The sequence below is a fragment of the Oryzias latipes genome, chromosome 15 (genome assembly GCF_002234675.1).
Source record: "Oryzias latipes chromosome 15, ASM223467v1".
NCBI classification, from domain to species: Eukaryota; Metazoa; Chordata; class Actinopteri; order Beloniformes; family Adrianichthyidae; genus Oryzias; species Oryzias latipes.
The window spans coordinates 16,230,851-16,251,138 of NC_019873.2; the positions used below are offsets into that span (position 1 = coordinate 16,230,851).

At 39.0% G+C, this 20,288-nt stretch overlaps 1 protein-coding gene across 2 annotated transcripts in view; it reads right to left on the reverse strand.

Moving 5' to 3' along the window:
- Positions 1-9,037: 9,037 nt before the first annotated feature.
- The window catches only part of camkmt (calmodulin-lysine N-methyltransferase), a 108,890-nt gene continuing 97,639 nt past the window's right edge, over positions 9,038-20,288 (reverse strand). The window contains exons 10-11 of one of the 2 annotated variants that reach the window (XM_004077290.4): positions 19,765-19,896; positions 9,038-12,728 (exon numbers count right to left, since the gene is read on the reverse strand). In XM_004077290.4, the coding sequence (XP_004077338.1) occupies positions 12,630-12,728; positions 19,765-19,896 (231 nt within the window). In that variant the 3' untranslated portion in view covers positions 9,038-12,629. The other variant, XM_020709441.2, reaches the window with a different exon arrangement.

Here is a 20,288-nt window from a genome sequence, read left to right on the forward strand (position 1 = left end):
TATGTCCTGCAATGATGTGGTTCCGCTTCTATAAGCCACAAAATTTATAAATACATTTTAAAAATACTTATTTTAAAGACTGTTTTCAACAGAAACAAGAAAACTCATCAATAAAAAATGTCTAATGGAAACTTTATGTTTATACAGAAGCCAAGCAAGCCTGATCAGTTCTGAAATCAACATTCAGTGTTTGTCCAAAATCAAGCCATCAAACAATTCACATAGAAAATATTCTGTTCAGACGGAGTGAAAACATATTTATTTAAAGTTCTCTTTTTATTTTCAAAGCCTTGTGATTGACCCTTTTACTCCCCCAAACCTGGACATCCCCTGACTCCCACCCCCACCCCACCCCTATATAAAAAGCAGTGGGCTAGGTTTTAGAGATGGGACTGGTCGTTTGCATAGTCAAATTGAAAACATTTCTAATTGCATTCCTGGTCAGCTTTAAAAGTAAAAGTTTAGAAGAAAACCTGCTCTCAAAAATGACACTTTTTGAGGCATCCATGGAAAAACACTAATTAAGTAAAACTTTTCAACTCTCAAAACAAATTTTCCAAGCGCGACCGCTCATATAATATTGTTTTGAATCTCAACAAAGCTCAACATTGGCATCTTAAAAGGCTCAGACAGTGACAGGTAAAAACACATACTATATATGATAACAGACATTTCAATGAATAGCTGAACAGTGCCATTAGAGAGGTGAGGGGGTGTGGGGCTATGCAGATCACAGCGCAATGGGAAGATGATATTGCTATCACCAGGTGTTGACACATGAGATTGCATTTTCATCCAATGGAAACCTAAACACAAACTGTTGTTTGCAAGAGTTACGCAAATAATGAATACCAAAACAGTAATCAGCATGTAGAATAACTTTGGGACATTGCATTGTAAAACATGAAATCTGACATCTTCCTCCTTCTTCTCCCCCATCTCATCTCTTTTTGTCTCTATTTCCTTTCCAGGCTTTTTCTGTTGCTTCTCATCCTTCACTTCCCCCGGCTTTTTCCTCCAGGCCACATTCCCCCTCTGGCGCTTGAATAGGTTGTCGGCAAGAGACTCTGTTTGTGCCTCGTGTTGTCAATGGCAATGGCGTTATCAATTAGTGCAGCAGTGGGAGCCCAATTAACAGCATCAAACAGCTAATTAATAGAGCCGTGTGAGTTCGCAGTGCACAACAGAAAGCTGCATGACTCTAAGCTAGCATGGCAATGTTATAGCATGAGAACGCTGTGGGGGACACACACCAACACAATAGCACAGTCACGCAAATGCAGACATTTAAACACAATTGGAATGATACAAGTTAACACTTGCATTGTATTCTAAAAAGGAGAATATGTCCTCTGATCTGCAAATGTACAGTAACAAAAAACTTTTATTATTGTGGATGAAATAGTCTCAGTAATGAGGTATGGAGCTTTGTCAGTTTTAATAAGCTTTTTGCCATTTATTGACTCCTTCAATTGCAAAATGGACATATTTATGTCTCAATTCTCTGATGATTTATCAAAGCATTGGTTTGTTTGTTATTGTGTTCATTACTGAATAAGATCTCAAATGTGTGGTTTATGATTTTTCGTCATCACTAAAGTCTCTCACATCATGCAGCTTCTGTTTCTAAAGTATCTTCTTTGACTTTTTGTAGTGTGCACGCCAAGAAATCCTGATCTGAGACTACCTCATATTTTGTGCCTTCAGAGCTAGTCTTAGAGGTAAACAGAGACAAAAGGCAATTGGCTACACTATAAAAAGGTAAGACAGAACCGCTTTACATTTGGGTGACGCTGCAGACTGATAATGCAGTGACCATGTTCTGTTATTAAATGTGGTATACTGACAGCTATTAACCGGATTTTCTGGTTAACTTCTATGTTTAAGGAGAACATCTTCAACCCTTCAACCCTTCACCCTTTCTTTTGTGTGCGTGAACACTAAACCGCAACTTTTTAAAAAATGTTTAGGCGCCATCCATAAAGAAAGCTTTTGTAATTCTCAACAGATAAAATACAATTGGACATTTTTTTTCATTTAAGGCTGTGATAGCACTGATTGTGTTGATGCCATTCAATTGAAAAAACATGCTCACCTCTGAAATGCAATTCTTTTCAACAAACACTTATGAATGTTGGAGAGAAGAATCCATAAAACAACTAAGGTAGGTCCTTCCTGAGTAGTTCGCTCCACAGAGACTGACGCAATGAAGTGTGACCAATGTTTGAGTGTTTAGATCATCATCACATCATATTTTATGACTCCATGTGTTATTAGTGCACAAAAAGTTCATAAACAGATCCATTTGGCTTGTGTCTGCATCATTCTCTGAACACATAGGAGAGCCAAAGTTGGCGTCGTAGCTGCTCTGTAAAGGCTCGCTGGCAAAGACAAGCTGCAGGCCAATCAAGCCTGCAGTAAGTAAAGTGCTTAACAGCTGGCCACTCAGTTGAATCAGCTGGCACCAAAGAGCACAAACTGTACTTCAGACAAATGGCTCACAAGTCCTTCATGGCGGAGATTCAGGTGAGACTGGGCTGCGGTGAAGAGAGTGCAGGTAACAGACAAAAGAGAATGTGTGTATTCACACGCAGGAGCACAGGCAAACTGCCTCTACTGACATGTGCCAATATTTTGTTAGAGGAATCAAATAGTTTTAGCACACACTCACCTCAGTCTATTGAAGCCAACAAAAATAAATAAATAAATAACTTTAGGCTAGTGAAGGCTCTCGTTAGAAATGTCAGTGCCAGGGCCAGAGGCTGGGATCAAGCAGAAGCAGAGCAGTTACCCTTTGCAGGGCAGACACTGAAGCTCTGAAGACGCTGGAAGTGGATGCACTTGTGCAAATTAAACCTGCAGACCCACTTGAAAAGATTCAGATGAAGAGATTTAATGGAATTTTTAATACAAATATATTAGTCATCAATGCTGAACCTTTGCAGAATTGAAGACCACACATATTCTCAGTCACTTCTATTCAGTCAAACAGGAGCAAGGACTGAATCAGTTAAAGGTTAATTGCACCGATGTCCTCATAAACAAAAGGAAGGGAAACATGTCTGAATATTGGCGAGTTAGTTATTGACACAGGTACCCAAGTGCAATATTGAAGCTAAATGCCTTTTTTGTGGCAGGAGGATTAGTGAGGACATAATCTATGTACATTTTCCCCAGAAAACTGAACACAAACAGCTTGTTGAGTAATTCCTCCCCCAAAACAGAAGAAGCACAAAATGGTTGAGAACAGGTGCATGCCACCCTGTAGGCAGCAAAAGACCATTGTGATGAAAATAGCTTCCTCTTAAAAAAAAAAAAAAAGTAAAGAAAATTACATTTTCTTTTAATTGCTATGCCTAAAGAAAAAAAAAAACGTTAAAAAATCTGCATAAAACATTGACCAACCCTACTTGCTGTCTTGTCCCCGAAGTTAGTGGCTCAGTGGTCATATATGCATGCAGTTGAACAAAACTTCTTTTCAAAACCGAATTTAGCATTTTTTAGCTTTAGAGGAGAGCTTAGTGGGGGGTGTAATAGGGCTAAGAGTCAGTGGCAGAGTGCCGGTCTGCGGCCTCATTGACCTTCAAAGCAGAGACAAGGGCCCTCTCCATCCTGCCAGCACCACTTGTGGCAGGAAGAGAGGCTCGTTGACTGGCCCTTAATGGCCCCTAGCCCACAGGAACATGGGTCGTCAGGTTAGAACCGTTTCCCTGGAGACCAGCGCCATATAGGATGAAGACAGGTGGTTCTCTCGCACACGTAGAGCGGGAACAGGGGATGAGGAGGAACACAAACTGTATTAATGAAATAAATTCCGGAAGGTACACATCCTAGGGGCTTAACAGGTATTGTTTTCAAACCAGTAAGCAAACCAAAAAACTTTCCCATATTGTATTTTTGCAGCAAAAAATACAGCAAAGCCTATAAAATAAATAAATAAAAAATACAATTTAAAAGGTACAGTTTTAGACATTTACAGCTACTGAATAAAAGTTTTCTGAAGACAGGAAAACAGTCACATTGGATTTTTTTAAGTGTACTATTTTTTGAATAATTTTCAAGCAACTGTCATTTAAAAGATTTGTTTTTAGATACTTTTATCAGAAATAATAGACATGGAAAAACAAGCATAACATTTGGAAAAATTGAACTAAGAAAAAAAAAAATCACACAAAGAACAACAACTTTTCAGTCCGAACAGCTTTACAGTGCAAGTCTCCTCCCATCTCATGAAGGGTAAACAGAGCTATAAAGAGACAGTCGACATTTAGTGGAAGGACTCTTAAACAAAACAAACCACTTGTTTCATCTTGTATGTCCCAGAGCCTGCATTCTTCTTTTTTCTGTTTGTTTCTGTCTTCCACACTGCCTGACCTAATCAGCGATGAGTTGAGTGCTTTCGTCAACAGCACAGCCCCTTCAATTAGCAGCCAATTGCTATAAGCTCGTGTGTAAGCATCGCTGTGAAATTGCATGTGTGTGTAGATTGCCAGCCTCTAGACTGACCTCCGCTCCCTCCAGTTAGTCATCTAATAAGTCAGTCATTGAACTTAGACTCCTGCATATCCAGATGGAGATTTTTAATGGGTATTAAAGATGGGAAGGCTGAGCAGGTAGAGGAGGAGAACCGCAGCCAAGCTTCGGAAAGAACCGATTCTCCTGTCGTGAAATAAATTATTGCTGTTATGGCCGGAATCAGGCAGGCAAGGGTAGCTCTCTGTCAGTCACACTGAATGGTTTTCCAAATAAAATACATAAAATGCTCTCATGGACTACCACAGCCCTGTGATGAACAGGTGACCTGGCCAGGATGAAGTTCCCCTCTGTTGCCTGAGAACAGCAAACACCCTCCCACAACCCTGAAAATGAAAAAGATGGACAGATGGATGGACTTTGGTGCATTCCACTTCATGAGCACAAACAAGCGGATCAAAAAGCCATTTTGGAAGTCTGAACTGAAGGCAGAAAAAGCCCTTTAAAAATAAAGAGGTAAAGAGGAGAAAGGGGGTAAACGGGGGGCCAGGAAGCAGACCTGAGCGGAAAAAGCTGAGTGACTCCACCACCAATAATGAGTGGATCGTTTAAAAAGCCCTCCCTAAATTGCCTTGAGGTGGAGAGGGGGGGGGGTGCTTGAAAGATTTAGAAAAACAGATGGAGGGATGGTGGGGGGATAGAGACATGCCGTGTTTTCAGACACACAATCTCTGCGTCCAGATATTTAGAGACAGCTAATGGTTGTGTGGAAGACCCCCTGAGCCCGCCTGGGCCCCAACGGCACTGCTGTACAACTCAACAAAAAGTTCAAATCCATTTTCTATAAACTGAAGTAAGTTTGATGATGTAAAGATTCAGTCAGACACATTAAAATAACAATAATTGTAGTCTTTAAATATTTGGCAAGAAAAACATCAACAACTTGGAGAAAGACAATTGTACATGTGTTTAGGACTGAGGTGTCCAATAAGTCGTTCAACCGGCAATCAACCGGTTGAACGATAAGGAACTGTGTGTATAGATCGCAGGCCATCAAAAATAAATAAATAGAAAAAAATAAAGCTATTTTAAAACATTGCCCGTAGCCAACCAAACATCCTCTGATACATACGTCACTGTACTTGTGTGTTCCCACTAGCGCCACACTACGTTAGCAGATATGGAGTTTTTCACAGTGCAAGCATTAAGAGGGATGTAGCTCCTTAGGCGCCTTCTTTTTTCTCGACTGGCCTGAGGTTGAACAGAACACACAAGGAATGATTCTGTTGTTGACATGACAACTACAAACACAGGTCAACAAGCTGCTGGAGAGAGGAACTTTTTATCATGTCATCTACATTTATTCATTTCTTTCAAAATAATTGTCGGATTTAAAATCTGCTGTTCATAAAAAGTCTGAACATTTCAAATTATGATTTTATAATACATGACTGAGCTGTATTATACTGAGATGTATTAGTTTCAAAATACTGTAATGGCCACAAGTTGGGCGGTTCTCAAACAGCTCTTTATTAGACTTCTGTGTCGGAACGAGTACAGCACGAGCGTAACTCCAATCTTTACTTAGTGCATGTAAAAAACAGACTGATACCGCTGAAACAAACATTACTGAGACCAGGCTTACGGCATACCTTGCCAGTAACATACGCAAAATACAGCCCCACACTGCGACACATTAGCTGCATTAGCGTATTTTCAATAACACCCAACCGTGTTCCTCTCAAAATGTAACAAGTAAAGCGTCTTCATGAAGTTTATATTAATTTGTTTAATTTTCTAAGTCGCTCAAGGTGAGTGTGATGTTCTACAATGCACTGAAGCAGTGGTTGGAGACCCGGGGAAAGAGGTAAGTCAACCAGTCACCCTCACCAAGACCTATTGAGTCATGAAGCAGAAGAAATGATGCTCTTAAAACTTACTATGAGTTTATCCAAGCAGAATGAAGCAACAACAAACAGTCAAAAAAGTAATATAAGGCATGATTTTTTGGCTTTTGTGGTTTTATTTCATAATTATTACATTTTCTTCTTTTGACTTTGGTGCAGAAGTTAAATGTGGTTTAGACTTTAAGGTCTCACTTATCTTACTTTGTTATTAGGAATGTGTACCCCCCCCCCTGCTAGGGCTGTGTGGGTCCCGTGGCTGGGGACGCTCCTGGTCTGGGGGTCTCCCCCACTCTCCTGGTCTGGCTGGGGAGGACCTGGCAGCATTTATGTATCTCCACCCCCACGTGCACACTGTTATACTGCTCCCTGTCTGCTTTATCCCTCCTCCTAACCCACAGTGCATCGATGGACAGATATCTTCCGCTAATCTTAGTGTCAGAATTTCACGTTTGGATGTAATATTTGCATTTCTCCAAATCTAGCATAAATGTTTCACAGCTTAAAATCATAGCATATTCAAATTAGCAACTCGGCACTCGTATCCAGCTTTTATTCCATGGGTTGAACAAAAACAAAAATGTGAAAAACTAAAGCATTTTTTAAACACAATCCCTTCATTTCATGGGCTCGTAAATAATTGGACAAATGAAATAACTGAAAACAAATTGGTCATTACTAATATTTGGTTGAAAAGCCTTTGTTGGCAATGACAGTCTTGAAAGTCTTAAACTCACAAAACAATATATAACAGAATTCAGGCCTAAACAGCCTCAAAGCCCATTTTGCAACTGCTTAAAACGCTGGCGAATATTCGTCCCGGTGTGTGAAGGCCTTAGAAATGCTTATTGCTGTCAAATATTTTTGGTTCTGTCAGCTCATTGCTCCAAACCTCTCCTGCTTTCTTATGAAGCAGGAGAGATTTGGAGCAATGAGCTGACAGAACCAAAATTTTCTGCTTTCTTATGAAGCAGGAGAGGAACATTTTGAAGCACCACATCAACTTTGATGCAACATTCTGGTTTCTGTGACTGCAGGACTTTTAGCTTCACTGTGCATCAATGAAGGTAAAGCAATCAAGAGGACAAAACAAAAATCCAACTTGGAGCAACTTCAACGTTAACGTACGTTTTAAAGATTTAATTTGAAGTAAAGCGAAATAATTCAAACAAAAGAACTCAGATACGAAGAGATTATTTTAAAAAACATGTACCCAAATCACTGCTTTTAATGCCAGTTTACTAATAAATAGGGCAAATGGTAAAAAAATTAAAGACTGTTTTGGCTTATTCAGGACTAAAGGTTTACAGAATGTACATTGAAATTTATGAGTATTTCACTTTTAGATGATGAATATTCGACAAAAAATAAAACAATTCATTTTAACAACATTAAAAAACAAAAGTTGCTCTGCCAAAATGGAAAAAAATGTAGTTAATAGTAAAAGAATGAGATTGTTGTTCTTTTAAATGAAAAATATTGTATTAAAAAAAAAGAGGAAAATGTTTTTTTTTTTAAAAGAGGGGCCTTTGAAATGCAGATTGTCATTTTAAAACTGTCACCTATTTCTGTATTTGTAGACGGCAGGTGAGGATTTATTTTTAAATTGTTAATATTTTTCACATTTGAAATTAATTTCTTCTTCTTTTATTCAGATAAAAGTTTCAGTTCAACTTGCATGAGTGTTGCAAGTTGGTCTGACCAACAGACAATCGAGGTTATGAATTTTGAACAGCCCTGTTATTTATTTGCATCTTGTGGGATGTAGCATTTGTTCCCAGAGGACTTCATGAGTTGATCTCTGCACTGGTTTGCAGGAACATCCTTTTTAGGTGCTCCATCCTAACCGTCACTTTCTTTCCTTCTTTCTTAGTTTCTTTTCCTCTCACTCTCTCAGCCCCCTTCTTCCTCCTGGCAGTGTTCGCCTTTCTCCCCTCTCCTCTTTTCCTTCCCTCTCCATCTTGACACAGTGCACTGAGCCTAATCGTGGATAATTGGGTGGGAGGGGCAGTGGGTTGTGCCTGCCTTTGTGTGCAAAGGGCAAGTGGTCAAGTTAATGGGGCCCTTGTGTAGAGCTGGGAGCACTCTGTCTCTCTTTTTCTCTGTTCGATCATACACTTGGCCGGTCAATCTCGGTCTCTCAGTCAGCTACTTTTATTTCATGTCTGAAGCTTTTTCCTGCTGTTTCGATCTGGTTTCCCCCCTCATTTCCAGCGGACATATTCTGCCTTTCCCTCCAGTTTTTCAGAAAGTCTAGTACCATTTCTGTTTTCCTCCTCTTCTCGCTTTTTCAGCCTCTATCCTTTTTCCATCTCTTCTCTCTTCCTCTTCAGCAGAATGTTGGGGAGGAGAGAACAGACCTCTTTAAAATATCAAAAGACAGATCAGGAGGCCTCCCCGGCTCCCCCTCATAGCAGCTACCGCTCCCTTCTTCTGACGGATAAACAGAAGAGTGAGCCTGCAGGATTAGCTGCTGTGTACTGCATTCCCCCCTCCTTTATCGTCCTCTCTTTTCTTCCTGTGGAGGGGTGCACAGCGGACTGGGTTTGATATGTGTGTATATGTGCGGGCATATATGTGTATATGTGTGTGTGTTACCTTGTCTGGAGCCAGCTCAGCCTGCATGAGGCCATTGTGTTTGAAATTTAAACCGCTGATGATCTGGGTCTGAGGAAAAACTTTATTACATCTGAAAGCATTAATCAATGTGGAGCACAGTTTTTCACGACTAGATCAACATTTCACATCAGCAGAGGGAAAACATTTTAATCTTTTTGATAAAATGAAATAAGTTCATAAAACGGCACATTTTCTAATTGACAAATTTCAGAGGAATACAGTAGAAAGCAATTTTACATCAGATTTATTTTGTCTTCAATAAAACACAGACTTAATTAACCAATCAATCAATCGCATTCCCACAATGCAACTGGTTTTAGAAAACTGACAAAAGGGACTCACTTATTGCCGCCACATCCACACTAACCTTGAATAAACAAAATCTTTGAAGTTACTTTGTTTTCTGCATCAACCCATTCACATCCCTGAATTAAGGAAGGCATAAAGATATTCCACAATAACTGAATTCAATATCTATTATTTGTAAAACTTAAAAAAATGGATTAGGCCTGGTAAACTTTGACAATTTGAAATCTGTCAAATTGTACTTTTTTTTTCATTTTTTGATAAGTTACATTAGGCTTTCCTTCTAATTAGTATTGAAATAGTCAAAAAATCAAATTTGAAAGTGACCTAATTCAGTAAAAAGCTCATTGGCTGAGAGTCAACTGTTCAGAGTTCATGCCTGTCACAGGCTTTCCCATGCTGATGACAGATCAAATCCATATAAAAACCCGATAATCACCATTAGTAACATCTTGACTGGCTGTTGTCACAGTGACAAGCGGTGGGTAAAAAAGTGACATCACAGCAGTTTAAGGACGTCACCGGGATTTAAAACGATACTCTGCGCAAAACTTGAAAAAAAAACATTAGTGTTTATGCGGGTGATGGCACTGCACACGGTCACAGTGTTCAAGTATCACACGATTTCAAATGCAGAAAATATTTCAAAAGGATCTAATTTCATAAGATACTGCTGAAAAGAATTTGCATTTTAAATTCATAGGATTGGGGTGTTTATCAACAATTACATATCTAAAGGTGAACTAAATTAGAACATGAGAGCAGCCACAGGGAGATACTTATGGGGTAAGAGTCAGAAAAATAATACAACATTGTGCACAACTTTAAATAAAAAATAGGTTTAACATGTCTGTTTTGAATACGATTTGTCTTTGTCTTAAATACTACTTTTTTCCTGCTTAACTCACTGTCAAAAATACATCACGGGGTCACATGCGTATACATCAAGTCCTGAAACATTGATTTGACTGAGTGAGCATGCGCTTTGAGCCTCATTTATTGAAATATGATAGAAATCAGCTTTTTAGAATAAAATGATGTTGATACAAAAGTTCTGTTGAATATATCTATTTAAAAAAAAACATACATAAAAAAGCAGATTACAACAGCGATATCCGGCCACATTTTTTGTTGCAAGGCTAGAACAGCTGACAGAATAAACAATGAACCAGACCGGGAGGTGGTGGGACATAAGAGCAGCAGACATCCCTCCTATTAGGTGTAAATAAACTCCATGTTTGTCAAAAAAAAGAGATAGTAAGAGAAGGATTAAACTAAATTGAAAAAAATCCAGCAGTCAGCAGAGGGATCCCTGCTTCCCTGCTGCCACCCGCTCCTATCTGGCCGCCAGCCAAGGGCAGGGGATCCCCGCTTCGACAGCCAGTTTATTCCCAGGACAGGCGGGCTGAGCGCTTTTGCTCTAGCCCCCTGGACCTGTCCAGGAGTACCCCGCCTCCGGCCAACAGTAACCGGGACCAGCAGCACCAAAACCCCAAAAGGGATATAGTGGGTTAAGAAAATGGATGGAAAAAAATAAAAATAAAATCAGAAAGCCAACTCTGTCCTGAAGTATGCTAACTGGTGGCCGACAATAACAATAGCTGAAAATAAAAGAAAGCAAGTTCCCCCCAAAAAAACAAAGTTAGGTATTCTGATCCTACTGATGTTTTTTTTTTTTAAATGTATTTATTATTTGGTCTTTTTTACAGCAGCAACAGTCGTTAGACTACTTTAGCTCCGAGTTAGCTTAGCTACTTTTTTTTCGTTATCCTCTTAATATCAACCAATTTTAACAGACATGCACTTTTTTCTTTGACAACTTATAAGTAGAGTGGCATGTCTGCTACCGCTTTCTGGGCTGTTTTCCCCAACTTTTGGGACTGAAACCATCCGCTGGTTTATTGTTTACACGATCAGCTGCTGTCGACAAAATGGGTCAAGAAATCGCTGTTTTATGATCTGTTTTATTCAACTTTCAACAGAGATATGACAGCAAGATCTTTTCCCCGTTATGGGATCAATAACATTATAAAAAGTACTATTTTATTGTAGTCTAATAAATAAACATCAATACACATGCACACATTTGAAGAATCTGGTTTCGGGACTTGATGTATACGCCTGTGACCCCGTGATGTTTTTATTGACAGCGAGTTAGGCAGGAGATATTTTGTATTTAAGACAAAGACAAGTCATATTCAAAACAGACACTTTAAACGTAAAACTAAATGTTCTATTCAGATTTTTTTTGCAAAGTTGTGCACAAATTAATACTTTGTGCACAACTTTGTCTTTATGAATGTGTTTCTTTTTGAAAGATTCCTTACCCCATAGATTCTGCATAGCTTCTTACTGATGTCGATGGATCACAGTGAAATACACACTTTTAGTGTACTAATGAATAGTGTTTGAGACTGAGAGCGAAACAAGAGCAGAACCTGAGAACACATTAGAAAAATGATTCTTTTGATAAGTAAACTAAATGATCAAATTTAGATATGATGATTCCAAAATATGCATTTATGAGAGTGGTCTCATCCATTAAATGTGAAAGCTAAATGTGGAGTATCTGGATTTATGCAGTCAAAAATAGAAACATTTTGTAAGACACACAAATTTTCTTCTCAACAGATTCCACAGTTTTAGGTCGATAAATGTAAAACACGAGTTCAAACATCTGACACAAACTCATCTCCACAGCATCTGAACGGTCTGGTGTTGATGGCGACTGGATGACTTTGACATCGAGACACCGGACACTTGTGAATCGGAATTCTGTTCAACTGCATTCAGTGAACTCTGGAGGCAACAACTGCTCTTCAGTAAGTGTTAATGCACTGTTGTGTGTGATGCACAAATGAGGTTATTATGACTGACTTCTAAAGGGATGAAAGAGCAGGATTAAAGTAAAAGTGGGAAGCTGCTCCACACTCTGCCTCAGTGTGAGTGAAAATGGGCCTTCATGCTGAGGCTGAAAAACACAGTAGTGTGGGTTAAAAGTGATACGTTCAGGCCAAAAAAACCCGACAAAGATCCTACATATAGACCAAGACAGTCGATAGATGTATGGAAACATATATGTAGCTGAATGTCCAGCAGAACACTGATTGGTTAACTGGCTGAGAGGCCAGAAGACTGATTGTCAGTGTGGTTTCGGTTCCTTGGACAAGCAATGATTGCGATGAATAAATTCTGAACAGGCTGTGCTTTTTCTGCGCTTGTGAGAAATGATTAAATGCAAGAAGGTGAAATAAATTCCCATCTCTTTAAGATAAAACGAAAACAGTGTTGAGAATTGTAAATAGCTGAGGGCACATTTGTTTTGGTCTACTGAGAATGGCTAAAAGGTTGAGGTCCTTTGGTTAAGATGATGAGGAGAGGATAGTGGATGTTCTCATCATACACTTGTTTCCCTTCTCTTTGCATCTGAAAGACATAACACAGAGAAAGTTTAAAGATTATCACAGCAACTATCCTGAAGGCTGATTAGTCAAAGTAATTTTTTTTCTTTGGCAAATCAGCTTTTCTGTTAGTTCTAATGTAGGTTGTAACACAGTTTTAGCTCATACATAAATCTGCCAGAATTCCATATATCGAATCTAAACAAAGCTCTGGAAAAATGTAAGTATCATAAAGAGAAAAGAAAAGAATTTCTAAAATAGTGGAAATTAAAGTGTTTAAATCACAATATTATTTTTTGTGAATGCACAAGTATGGTGGTGGTGGTGGGGGGGTGCCCACTGTTCATCATAGCTAGCAGCTTGGAGAGGCACCAGCTAATGAGCTCGCTTTAAGTCTCTTCAAATGATCGGAGGCTTAGAAAAGTGAGTTCAGGATCTACACATAGGTGTGTGTGATTGGGTGTGCATGTGTGTGAAGAGTACCGGTACTCTTCACAACAAACAGAAACTGGGACAGACCTTAGCTCCACTCACATCAGCACCATGTAAGTGCTGTGAAACAGCCTTAAGGTTCTGTCCTAAAACTTCACACATTTCAAGTTTGAAATATTTGACTCCATGTACAAAACTGTTTTAAATGAAGAACATTTTCACCTTCATCAAGCAGACCATCTCACTCTAATGTAGGTTTTTATTGAGATAATATTTTTAATCCTTTAACCTATGGAAATGTCCCCAGCAGGTGTGCAGATACAAGCTCAGACAGCCTACTGTCAAATAAAGGAGTGTAGTTTATAAATTGCTTGTTAAAGCTAAATATAAAATCATTCCAAAAATCACTTCAACCCTTTAAAGCCAGAGATCCAAGATATAAATATGTTTCTGTAGTTGTGAGTCTTGAATTTAACAGTTAAAGGTTTAAAGAAAATGATATTTTAGGAAATAATTTAAATTAGAAACATGCAATATTCCGAAAAGTGCCAGCATTTGTAAACCAGAGGGAAGTGGCTGTGGAGAACAAAAGTTAATTAGTGTTGTGCTTAAGCTTTCACCTTCCCAAATACCAAACTTTACTCATTTATCCCTAAAGACACAGTAAATTCAGCTTGAGAATCATCTGCGCTGATATACAACTTTTTTTACAGACCTAAAATACAAATAAAAATAATATTTTTAAAAACAAATTTAACTACAGAAAATGGTAAAGATTGTGGTTTTTAGCCAGAAAACTACATTATCACCTTTCTGGTGGGTAAAAGGAAGTGGAGCCAAATCACCAGAAGCCTCATTCCTAAAGGCTTCAAAATAGTGCATAAACCTGGTGAAATAGTATGTACTCTTACAGTGTTGTTAACCATATAAACCAAATCCCTCAAAAATAGCAACTATGAAGTATGAAAACCCTTGTGTGTCACAGACACTGGTTGTTCGTTGTAGTGATGTTGTAGTATTGTGTAGTGACGATAGATTACTATAAGACAAGTAAGCTCATCTCGCCTTTTGCATAGAGGTACAGGTTTGATGACATTGTATCCAGTCAAGTTTGGCAGCCATTAGGAGGCTGAAATTTGGGAGAATGTCTAGGACTTACATGTGTCTGTGATTTCTACATCACTACAACGAACAACCACAGTGTCTGTGACACACAAGGGTCTTCATAGTTGCTGTATTTGAGGGATTCACCTTTTGTTTTCAAAGATTGTATTCATATCTTTAGCTTACAAAAATGTTCTGTAGATCTGGTGGAAACATATGTACTGTTACAGTGTTGACTGTATCAACCAAATCCCTCTGGATGTCAAGCACAGCAGCTATAAAGACACCGGCATTTGTGTTGCTGACACTGTGGTTGTTTGTTGTACTGTTGTGTAGCAAACATAGATGACTAAAAGACAAGTATGTTCATCTCGCTTTTTCATTTAAGTTTGAGGACGCCGTGTCCAGTCAAGGTAGCTGACAATTTGGGGGTTTGTCTGTGATTTATATTGTGCGTCTGTAATTTGGTTGGGTTTTTCACCTTTTGTTTCCAAAGATTGAAATCACATCTTAAGCCTTAAGTTTGATCATCTTCTCCCCGACACGCCTATCTATCACGCCTCATCAAACATCCCTGCCACAACCATGTCCCAACAATGGCATTACATCATCACACCTCCTTTCTTTGTCATTTTTCTAACCACTTTCCTTTGTTGAACATGAACACCCCGCTGGTCTCTCTTTCACTTCTTTTGGTTTCTCTCCCTTTCCCCAACTGTCTTTATGTATGTTATCTTGCTATAGCCATCCCTCCAGGCGCTGGCCGGTTATTGAACCTCTGACCCCCTGAGAGACAGACAGAGAGAACAAGTGAGAGGATGGCAAAAAAGAGCAAGAGGAGGCAACCTGGGGGAGTGGCAAGGCTCTGAGGGACAGCTGCCTTCCCCCTGTGCTAAGCCCGGAATTGTAACTGCAGCCAGCATTCACATTCAAAATCTACCAAGCCAAAGGAAGGAAAGAAGGAAGTGATAGCAGGGATGGAGGGATAAATAAGAAGGGATAGAGGAGGGAGAAAGAGGGGGCCTTCCACAGTGAGAGCTGAGAGCTCGCAGAGGTGAAAAGTTTAACAAGCAAAGCTGTTCCTCCTGATCGCAGGCTGCCTAATCAGCTTCATGGGTGGCTGGCTAAATCGGCTCTCAACCTGACGCCCCCAACATACACACAAATCTTTTTTTGGCCCCCTTTTCAAGGTGCAAGTCATTTGTTTTATTGCGCCTTTCACCTCAGCTTCTGTCACTTCCCTTTCTGCCCCTTACATTTTTTTTAAAGGTGAAAGAGAGGAAGGAGGGGGCCCTGAGACAAGGGAGGCACAGATGAGCCGCCTGTCCAGTTTCCCTCTCACCAGGATTAAGAAACGGAGAATGAGGGAGTGGATGGATGGACAGATGAGTAGAGGAAAGGATTGACGGACAGGCTTGACTAAATAGAGAAGTGGATTGTAATGTAGGAAATGGGAATATAGAGGGAAGGAAAGAGGAAGGAAGAGACACAGAGACAAGAAAATTGGGGGAAACTGAGGCAGGGAGGGGAGTTAGTGCACAGACACAGTGGGGTTCCTAGTTATGCATGTGGGAGAGACAGGAGATGAACACGTGAGCAAATGCCAATCTGTGTGTGTGTGTATGAGAAAAATTAAAATTCATGACTCTCTTCACAACCATTTGAGTAACAAGATTAAGATGGCGGGTTAGAAAATAGTGCAGGCATTATCAGGCTGCTTGCAGTCCCTCCAGCTGCTTGCCTCTCTATTCCACAACAGTGGGGATAAGAGGATAACGCGCTGGCCCTGTCTGCCCGCCCCAGCACACTCCTTACACTCACAATCTCACACACTCACACAAGCGCACATGGATCTTAAGACACACTGCCACTGCGCATCGGCCCCGCCTGCTGTCACCGGTCCCTTTAGTGAGTTTGTGTCAAAGAGCAAAGAAAGTGTGTGTTTGTTTGCAAAACTGCAGCGCTGAGCTTTGGGTTTGCAAAAACGAATGTTAAAAGTGAAGAAAAACTCCCCTCTCCTCACTCTGGCTTTGCACACAAATGCGTGCAAAGCAAACATTACAGCTGGTTGTGCTTTTCTAAAGAAAAAAAAATGCATCTCATGTGTGTCAAACCTCTGACTGACAGGAAACTCATCCTAATTATAGTTTCTAGGAGTGAATGCAACATCAGCAGTACCAGATGGAGGAGATAACAGCTATGAGAAAATGAAAGTAACTCTTCATTTTATTGTCCTATATATACTTTAATGTCTTTTTTCATTATTTGGCAGATATTATGGAGCTCCTGAGACAGTTTAGGGTTTTCAAAAACGTAGAATTTGTTACAGCTCTGATAAACTTGTAATAAAAAAAAATCTCAAAATTAGAATCACGTTGTCCTAGGTTTTCAAAAAACAGGACTAAAATGTTAGAATATAGAAAAAGTAAGAAATAAAAGTAACTAAAATTGCAGCAGTTAATTAAAAATGTCCTATTACCAAAAAAAGTACAGTCTTTTAATCTTTCATATTTTTCAGACAGTTTTGTGTACATTAAGGGTTCCTTTGTTAAACATTCCCACAATGGTACATAAAAACAAAGGAAGACCAGCCTTGCTGTAATATTTGGGAAAGGTTTCCAGGGTAATGTGGGGCCTCAAAATATGGAAGACTTTTCAGAAAAAGATCATGTTTCTGCAGCTTTTTGAGGATGTTTGGATTGGACTATTATTGAAGAATGTCGTTTTAAACATCCTTGCTCACTAGATTTTGGAGCTGACTTGATGAGGCGCCTGGGTCACCTTAGATAAAAGTATAACTCAAAAATGTAGCCATATTGACATTTTATCAAAAGCTTTAAACAGGGCCCTAATGCCCTTTGAGAACATCTGTAAGAACCAAACAATGAAATCCTGAAAACACATAACTTTTTAGTACCGTCATGGTAATAGATTCATCAAAAATCTTCTTATTAGTTTGAAATAACATGAAAACATACGCAAAGCATGTGATAAATAAGTAAATATTTGTCGCCAAATTTGTCGATAGAAATGTATTTTCTTTCGAACATGCTTAAGCAACAAAGGCTGTTTTCTTACTAACTTTTTTTCAGTCAAACTTTAGGAAATGACAGTATAGCCGTTTCAGTAAACATTTTCTCTAAAAATGTTATACATCTCTGCTTTGATTATTTGATGCTACAAAGGGAAACTTCAGTCAGAGTCTGGGATGCGTTTTTCTTCTTGCTGAAAGTAAATATGACTGAAGAAAGCTAGTCTATTGTGCAAATGAGCAGCAGCTGCTCTTTTGGATGTGCACATGCGTTTGCACCAAGGTGGTGTATGTTTCCCTGTGATATCATGTGGTGTGTGGAGTGTGTGTTATGTCAAGCCAATATGGTGTCTGAGTGATGTCTGGTTTGTGTAGAACTGGGATATAGCTTGTTTCCTAGTTGTATTCACAGTGAGTGTGTGTGTGCATGTGCGTTTGTGAGTCTGGATCGGACCGTCAGGCTGCTTACACTTGCACACAGCTCCTGCACAGAGATTGTTCAGAGTGCTCATCAGAAGATAAGCAGAGGAGACTTAATCACATTTGGATGAGAGGGAGCTCTTCAGCTCGCACTGATATCGACACACACATTTTGATCCAAAATTATTGTGAATGCATCTGTGACAGGGTGTGTTTGCCACTGAAAAAGAAGAGTCCATTTCAAAAATATGCATGGTCTAACAGCCAACTTCAGCTTGTGGCTGGAGTGAAATAAAATGTATATTTTTTTTCTATATCATGCATCCATAATTTAAAAGGAGTACGTATTTTTCTGAGTGAACAGAGTTGAGGATCAATCAATTATCGCCACAATCAAACTAAATTTTATTTACTCAAACTAGAGTCATGTTTTTAGGACTAAACTTTCTTTTAGATCAGGGGTCTGCAACCTTTAATGCTAAAAGAGCCATTTGGTCCAGTTTCTTACTGAAACCTAGAGAGGGCCTCAAAGTCACTGTTCAGAAAAATACACTTTATTTATGTTTTTGTGGTTAGTAAGAACTTAAATATTTACAGTAATTTAATTTTTATCGTTTACTATATATGAATTTTTATTTTGATAGCACTACAAACTAGTTCCTTTCAAAATAAAATCCACCCAGTGTTGAAGATCCTCCTGCTGCAGCAGATTTCCTTTAATTAAAAATCTAAGAAAGCCAAATGAAACATGGTATTTTCCATCATTATGACTCTGATGTAGCTTCATCCTTTTTCTCCTTTTACTATATAATATAAACATGAAAACACTCATGTAAAATGCATTTTTTTTAAATCTATGTGCTTTCAGCCTATCTACTAATAAAGCCCTCTTATCATACTTTTTCTCAGTTTTCTGACATGTTAAATATCTAAACTAATTTACTAAAATAAATAAACCAAAACTACAAACCTATTATTTATTGAAATTGTTAGCATTTTTCTTTTAAAAAAAACATAGCCACAATCGAGGGACGAAGGAGCCTCATGTAGCCCCAGAACCTCAGGTTGAAAAACCCTTTTCCAGATTTAATCCTTTATATCAGCTGAAGATGGATGTCATTGGATAAAAACAGTAAAGTAAGTCAATTAAATCCCCCAAAAATGTAACTGTTGCTGCAGTTCTGTCCTAAATCATTTCATCTGCTTTTTGATGCGTGGGCCGTTCTGCAAAGCTATTTTAGCTAAAGTACGAGAAGGAGCCAGTCTATTTCCTCTGTGACGTTGGGGCCACTTTAACAGGCACTTAACCGGTCAGTCTGCCCAATTCTCTCACCAGTGTAGGTGAATGTCTGTGCACCAATTTTGTTCACTCCTTGCTGTCCTGTTCTTCTGGAGCCATGTGTGTAATGGAGTTAACAGCTGGACACCACTTCTTTTAACACAGCCTACTTGTGTGCGTTCCTTTCTCTTCACTCTCCTCTTCTCACAGTAGCAAGTTAAGAGAGCTTGCTTTTTTTGCTCCAATGTGTCTTCCAACAGCAGTGTATAAGTGCATGTTACTTAACCTGGACTGTGCTTGCTTATTTTTTTCAAGAGGGAAAAAGATTTTGTCTGTTTCTAAAAAAATGAATAAATTACATGGTAAAAAATGGGCCCCCCTGCTGGTGAGCAAATAGCTGTGAGCTCCCCATCAGAAAAGTACTTTGTGATTTGGGTTTCTGAATATATTTTTAATGATCAAGTTCTTCCTTAAATGGACTTATGTTTGCCTGACAGCACATCCATACTCTAAGCAACATGGCAACGGTTGCACATTGAAAAGTGGATCGGGCAGTGTGAGGCTTCCCAAAATCTCTAGAAATCCAAATTTTGAAAACCACAGAGCGATATTCTGAAATTCCCATCACTTCTAAAAGGAGTTGCTGGAAAATATCAAAGTCAAAACAAAAAGAAAATTCCAATTTGTGCTAAAACAGCATTTTGCAATCTGTGATTATCTTTCAAGCAAGCCATTTTTTTAATAGTAAAATTTAGATAAGGATTGTGCCACCGTTGGTGACAACTCATTTCTTACCTTTAGGTGAACATCCCAGACCTGAGCATCATACTGCTGGTGCTGAGATACGCACAGTCCGGCCTGCTGCGCCAGCTCACAAAACAGGCTCAGAGTTTCACTTCGTCGAGGGGCGAACACTAACGCCATGCCCTGACAAGCAAAATATAATTAATACAAATAAAACAAAAAAGAAATGATTGTTTTCACACAAACAAAAGCACAACTTTCTGCACCTTAAATAATAAATTGGAAAGAAAGTTAAAGCTTCACTAATCCAAAACTAAGGTGTGACGCTGAGCATTAAAATATGCTTTTTATGTGTGTGCATGAGAGTAAGAAAGACCTTACGTGTGTTTATGTGGCTGCATTTCAGGCATCGTGAAAATGGTAAGCGGATTACGAAAGGGTTCAAAGAGTTTTTTGAAATTCTTCAGCTGTTTTTTTTTTTATTTCACATTTAAATCATTCTTATTGTTTTAGCTGAATGAAGCAAAGAGAGATGCTTAGACTTGAAGACAAACTGTAAAAAAAGCAATCCGGGT